Source organism: Drosophila suzukii, chromosome 4 (genome assembly GCF_043229965.1).
Source record: "Drosophila suzukii chromosome 4, CBGP_Dsuzu_IsoJpt1.0, whole genome shotgun sequence".
Lineage (NCBI taxonomy): Eukaryota > Metazoa > Arthropoda > Insecta > Diptera > Drosophilidae > Drosophila > Drosophila suzukii.
Genome location: NC_092083.1, coordinates 402,231 through 409,517, shown reverse-complemented (window position 1 = coordinate 409,517; position 7,287 = coordinate 402,231). Strand labels below are relative to the sequence as shown.

Below are 7,287 nucleotides of genomic sequence, written 5' to 3'. Positions count from 1 at the left end.
ACATAAATAAAAACATTCGTTAAACATTCCATTTATTTAAAATTTAATTTCTTTGTGTACCAGCAGACTACTCCTTTTACATTTCTCTAATTGATTTGTTTTCTGTTTGCCAACAATCCCTGCTGCTTGTGTACTTGATAGACCGATTTTTCATCGTGTTTTGAGGCATATGATGAGTGCTTTTCACATAAAATTATTATAAATTTATTAATGTGTTATAGATTTGGTTGTTATTGAAAGCAATTTTAAGAACCTCGATATGTATTTTACACACGTTTTAAAATATATGGAGCAAATAACTTTCCAATGTTCCAATCGTTAGACGACTTTTTTTCAGTAACACATATTTCAAAAGACGAACTTAACATTTTAACCCCAAACCATTACTCCTTCTCCACCGTGCTTTACGGTTTTAATCGTATATTTTGGCTTATAGGCATCTCCAGGTCGCCGCCAAACCTTAGAACGGCCATCTGATCCAAATATACTATATTTAGACTCGTCAGTGAAAATAACATTTCTCCAGAACTCAACGGGATGATTTTTGTAGGTTTTAGCGAATTCAAGTCTCTGAAGGCGTAAATCACGGTGGAGCAGGAGTAATGGTTTGGGTTTGTATGGGGCCTGCAGGCGTCGGGAACATGGAATTCATCGACGGAATTATGGATCACAAAATGTATATCGAGATCCTTAAAAGGAACTTAAAGCAAAGCGCAGATAAGCTTGGAATTGGATTATCTTTTTACTTTTACCAAGATAATGATCAAAAACACAAGGCCTTAAATACTCTCCTGTGGCTGCTGCATAATGTTCCGCACCTTCTTAAACCATCTCCGCAGAGTCCCGACCTAAACCCCATAGAGAACATATGGAATCAACTTGAAAAAAACATTAGGGGTCGCGAGATTCGCAATAAAACGGATCTAAAGGCAGCGCTACAGGAGGAGTGGAACAAAATGGACCCATCTTATCTGGAAGCATTAGTCCCATCCTTCCCAAGACGACTTAGTGAAGTCATTAAAATGAAGGGTACGCCACGAAATATAAAATTTAATATAAAACGGTTAAGCGGTTAGTTAACTTTATAGAAGGTGTATGATCACTTTTTTGGAACAAAATGTATTTCGTTTTTAAGTTTTTCCTAATTTTTAAGTAAACTATGGGAAAAAGTTGTTATATTAATTTGTAATATTATTAATATTGTTGAAATAAACAACATGGCATCCTTATTTTTTTTGTTTATATTTTAATAAAGGAGTTATTGTTAACTAAAGTATAAATAGTCTGCTGCATCATGAATTAAGTGGCACACTGTACAGCTCAGCACCGAGCCTCTACAATTTGTATACAGAATTCGAATACAGTTGGCCCTCGCTTAGCATGGACTTTTTTAGCACGAACTCGGTCTTACGCGCTAAAAACCTCGTTCTTACACGATTGCAATCGAAAATAACTGATTTTTTTTTATAAGGAGCCACAAAAAAGGAAACATGTTAAAACAAACTGACTTAAACTATAAATGCCACCAAATGCATTTCAAATTTGATATGAATAGAAACATATGATCTCCTTAATTTTTAACATTTTTAAGTTTCTATAAAGCTTAACCTGTTATTTAATTATTTAAAGAAACTTTTTTAATTTAATACCAACTTTTAATTTGAAAGTTTGAATGTTATGCATTTATTAAAGGCATATATGTACATAATAACTTTTGACTAATTTTAAACAAGTGTATGAAACTTTAATAAAAACAGACCAAGATTGAACAATAAAAAATTTCTTTTGCTGCCAATTTTGAATTTTAAGAACGAAACCCCCTATTTTGTACTGAGTCCATGTTTCGCTAAACGCGATGTCGCTTTACACGAGGATTTCTAGCGAGGGCCAAGTGTATTGGTTTACGGGCGTCGGAGTGGGCGTGCCTAAACTTGCGCTGCGCAGGAATCCCAAGAATCTGCATGCTTTCTCAACTTTTAAGCTTTTATAAATAAATTCCTACAACATAAAAAACACCGCTTAACTCTAACGGGTATAAAAAACGAACTCACTTCCGGCATGCCACTTAACTCTTTTGTTATAAGTTTATTCTCCAAAGATTGGTAGTTGACTATCCCTATATACGGATAGTCCATATCTGCAGATCTCTCCCCAGTTTTGGGAGAGAAACAAGAAAGGAAGTAAGCATCGGCGATACCCATATATCGTGCAACTAAAATAATAGGTGTATAACAAAATCCATAGAGACTTTTGCGTAGAAACGGAAACTCGGTCAAAGTGATGCTGATCCAAATTACATAAACTTTATAGGCTTAGAAATATTTTCTTTACTGCGTTGCATAACTGAAATTATAAAATTATTTGAAAGGGTATTAAAAGTTAAGAAAAAGTCGTAAGAATAAGTCGTATTTTGACTACGTGCGCATATTCTGGATCAGGAAGACTAGTCTGTTCGATCTTCCTGTCTGTCCGTATAAGCGTCGAAATCTCCAAACTTTCTTAACAGAATTGTAATACTCTCTGCAAGAGTATACCAGTAAATATAGTTAGTAGTATAAATGAGCAGTACATAACATAACAGAAACAACAATGGCAGTTCCAGTACCTAAAGTTAGCAGTCAACAACAACCAAAAGAAACGGCGGAAAAGCTGTCTCGGTTGGCTTGCAGACCGTGAAAAGCCACGAGCCACGATTGAAATACCGAATTTCATACCAAAAACATATGAATACCGATTGTTCATATCAAGAGCTATCAAGCGCAGTTCTACAAATACATACGTATGTACACATAACTATGTGCTCAAATAATACATACTTTCAGACATGCATATGTACGCACAAACTTTTGCTTCCAGTTTCTTATGTGTACTAAACGACAACCTCGTCTAGGGAAAGCTAGTTAATAAAAGTATAAAGATAATATACCTAGATTTTTAAATCTCGTATTTAAATTTATGAATATACATTTGAATCATAGCTTTTGAGATCATTGAACTTTTTGTATTTACATTAACGCACATTTTAACCACATTACATACAAAAGACGAACGGAAAAATTAACAAAGAACCTGATCGGAGGGTAGGTTTTTATTTCCAGCACGACCACCACGGTCTAACAGGTGTTCCATTTATTAAGCGCGGGCATCGTCAGTGTCACGGAATTTCCGTCGTTCAGGAAAAAGGTAAGGGATGAACATCATAAAATGTACATACATTTGTGCACTACCTAATTTAAAACAGTTTTCTGATCAAAATACTTTATATATACTTTTTTCGATTGCATAGTCTAAATAACTAAATAACTAAATATCTAACTTTTTTGGTTATAGTCTAGCTTAAGGTCCTCACTCCTAAATTTCGCGAAAAAATTACCCTCGACGGACCGCGAATTCTTATGAACTTACATGAAGACATAAAGGCGCGTTCTGCCATGGTTCTCTTATGTTCCGTGTTTTGCTATAAAAATATTGTAGCCTTTTCTACAATTTTGAGTGTTTTGCTATAAAAAAACATAGGTGCTTTTCAGTTCTTGTCAAAATAATGAGTATTGTAAAAAATGGGACAAATAGTTGTCTATATAGCAAGACAGTCCTCACACTTCGGGATCGATGACCCTAAACTAGAGTATTACCATTTGTTTATATACTTACATACATTAAAATTTAAAAACCAAAATACCGCCAATAACTAGATCCCTGGCCACAAGATACCCATCGTCTATATAGCAAGACAGTCCTCACACTTCGGGATCGATGACCCTAAACTAGAGTATTACCATTTGTTTATATACTTACATACATTAAAACTTAAAAACCAAAATACCGCCAATAACTAGATCCCTGGCCACAAGATACCCATCGTTCATCAACTAGTTGGCCGCAACAAATCGTGTAGCAAGCTCGAAGTCGTATTATTTCTTTATAGAAACAACCTTATTTGAAAAATACGTCAGTAGTTATTTTTAATGCAAACCTTTATCAAAATTCTGAAACCTGAAAATTGCTATACTCCAGAGTTATTTTCTTGTTAACAACAATTTTGTTTGAGACACCTGCGTAGAAACGGACAGACGAACAGACAAACGTACATGGCTAGATCTATTCGTCTAGTGATTCTGATCAAAAATATTTTTACTTTATAGGGTCGGTAATGCCTGATATCCCAAATTCTGATTGAAATCACAAGCCCTCTGCAAGGTTACAAAAACAGCCCAGATACAATTTGAAATTAAATTAAAAAAAGCTTGTGAAGGGTATATTGAATTCTTATTATGTTGCACAAAACAATATAAAAGAAGAAGGCCTTCTTGCCAGTTTTCCAAGTTTCTAGTTTATTAGACTAGCAGCAGCAAGCTCTTGATTTTGAGACGGTCGAGTGAATTCTCTTCTCCCTTCCGTGTAGCTTGCAACGGTAGTCGAAGATTGCTCGGCACGCGCCGTTTTCGCTTTAATAGCTGTATACCAGCAACCGGAGTTAGAACGACTTCCAGAGATACCAACATAGCTTTTTCTTAGTCTGTTCAATGCCTGCCAAATCTGAAAAATTCGAGATTGCGGTATTACCAAAGCAAGTTCAAAACATTGTATATTTTATAGAAGGTTCGACTGTACTTCTAATAATGACGACCTTCATATGGTTTTACTACAAACGAGCATTCGTGTATATACACTTATAATTTTCTACATATGTACTTGGTCGCTGTTGTCAACCTGTAGAATGCAGGTCACTCAATGTTAAAAGCAAACTCGATCGAATAAGCAAAAAGGGGGTTGATTATTCTCGTAAACAGACTTAGCTTCCGTTCAACACAATTTACTCAAATGTTATACATAATTTTGTATGCAATATTTGGAGTTCTTTATTCTTTTTGCAAACCTTTACCTTTCAGCCTTGCCTTCTTATTTTATACAGTTAGTGATTCATCCTCTTATTTTGCTCTCTAACTTATTGTTACAAAACAATATTTTAAAAATATCTTTTAAATACTTATATTTGTGTACGAGCTTGGAAATTGGTAAGGGCGTTTGAAAATACCGGTAAAGACGGGATCTTGAAACGCGCTTTGGCGATCGACTGGGCCCTACAGCAAAAAAAATCTCTACTTGCCAAAAATATATCTTAAAAAGTATATTTAAAGTAGATTCCAGACACAAAACATTTATTTCCACATTTTTGTTTATAAGGGCCAAAAACCTCTACAAAAGCTATTTATTTTTCAAATATGTGTCTTGGGTCCAGCAGAAAGTTATCAATCCAATATTCGGTTGTTTTTGTAGTATTTGACCAATTTTTAAATTGCATATAGGATATATTAACTTGAAGAATACGAAATTTTTAGTGACTGCGACTCGACTGTTATATATCCGTTGCTCAGCTAACCAATTTAACGTATTATCTAACAAACATAATCTTCATAGCCACTAGTAGAATCTAGCTTCAAAAATGTGGGCGCCAAAGCGACTGCTTCTTTTTTCGATCTAGCTCCACCTACAGGTGGAAAATTTTATTGCTCATTATTTCTATTTAAAGGTCCAATTTTATTAATTTGTTTGTAGATGGGTATTGATAAACAAACCACAATACTATTTACCCTTGTACAAAATCCGATGATTGCCTTCATATACAGAGTTCTTTGTTAGAGAAAAGTTTTAGCAAGCTCAAGTCCATTATGTCTTAAAAAAATCTTAAACACGAGGGCGCCAGACGGGTTTTAGCAGAATGGGCGTCACATCAGGATATAAACTTGCGATGCGCATGAAGACTTAGAGTCTCTATGCTTAATCCCAACTTTGTAGCTCTTACAGTTTCCGAGATCAACACTGACAGACGAACATGGTTAGATCGAATCGGCTAGAAATCCTTGTCAATAATAAATCTACTTTATAGGGTCGGATATGCTTCCTTCTACCGGTTATATATTTTCCAACGAATACAATACACACCGAACGGGTTTAAGAACATCAAAGTACAAGTATTTTTGATAAAAATCGGGAGCTTACTTCTGCAAGTCAAAGTTTTAATAAGTTGACTAAAATAGTGTTGTAACTTATAGTTTAAGCGTTTAGGTTTTTCCAGTTTGCGCCATCGAGGCTAGATTTTTGTTTTTGGCTACATATGTACATTGTACATACGTGAAAAGGAGAAAGGTTTGCCTGGTTTTTAGTTGCTTATTTACTCAAGAGTACACAAGCATTATATTGGTTGTCGGAGTGCGTTCATAATCATTAATACAATGACACGTACACATATGTTTAAAACAAAGCGTAAATTACTATTAAAAACACTCTAACATTTTGAGCATGAAGACCGTACAAAGCGAAAACGGGAATAGTCTCTCATACATTATATTTCACTGACCCAACGCTGAATCATTTCTTTTCTCTCTCTATCACACATTCGGTGCGGTGATCATATTTCAAGCCCAGCTTTTGCGCCCGACCAAAACGCTAGGTCTCCCGATTAGTCGAATGCCAGTTTGAGCGCAAATGGAACCGACCAACCGTATAGCCGTCTTGGGCCAAGTTTTGAGCGCGACTCAAACAATATATAAGCCACCATACCCACACTCAAAAAAGTGGTCGCTTGAGTTTGAGCGATGTAAAAACGGCTTCCGCCGTCCATTGCCGTTCAACAATTTAGTTTCGCTCGAGATCTCTTGGCGTACGCTTCAAGATCCACCTGAAACTCGCGGTGTTTCGTGGACTCATAGCCAACAGGTGGAACACGCTGTCTTTTTAACCTGCCAAGAGTCGTTAGAACGTTAAACTTATATAGACGTGACGATTATTTGTAATTTAAGTGATACTAAGAGTGTACCTATCAAAACTAAAAGTGTGATTTCAAAATCGATTTTCACAGAGTTTAATACCTACAAAGTGTCGTTCTATAGATTAGATTATAACACATTAAATGCTTTAAGACATTTAAAAATACGAGGCACCAACATAAAAATATTTAGTAAGTTCACTTGCTTATAGTTTAAGCTACAACTCCTCATTGTTTGAATTATCATTAAAGTAAAGATGTTTAACAATTTGAATAATATTTTACATATCACTTTACTCATCCAACTTTTGCTCTTACCCGTTTTCCATGGTTTCTATGGATCGAACTCAAATATCTTATTTTTACCCACGCTCCTGACCTTGAGCTGCTTATTTTCTCTGTTTTCATAGACTGCCTTAGCTAAGTTTTCTGACTCGCCATTATTCGGCTGGAGTGTGTGAAAATGCGGCTATTTTTCCCACTTTTAATTTTGTTGAATTGAATGTAGTATGAAAGTGAGT

General features: G+C 35.3%; 1 protein-coding gene across 3 annotated transcripts in view; it reads left to right on the top strand.

Moving 5' to 3' along the window:
- Positions 1–6,636: 6,636 nt before the first annotated feature.
- The window catches only part of sv (paired box protein shaven), a 46,351-nt gene continuing 45,700 nt past the window's right edge, over positions 6,637–7,287 (top strand). For 2 of the 3 annotated variants that reach the window (XM_017088742.4, XM_065867325.2), the window contains exon 1: positions 6,638–6,958. In XM_017088742.4, coding sequence (XP_016944231.2) covers position 6,958 — 1 coding nt within the window. In that variant the 5' untranslated portion in view covers positions 6,638–6,957. Of the gene's footprint in view, positions 6,959–7,287 lie in introns of all 3 variants that reach the window. The other variant, XM_017088740.4, reaches the window with a different exon arrangement.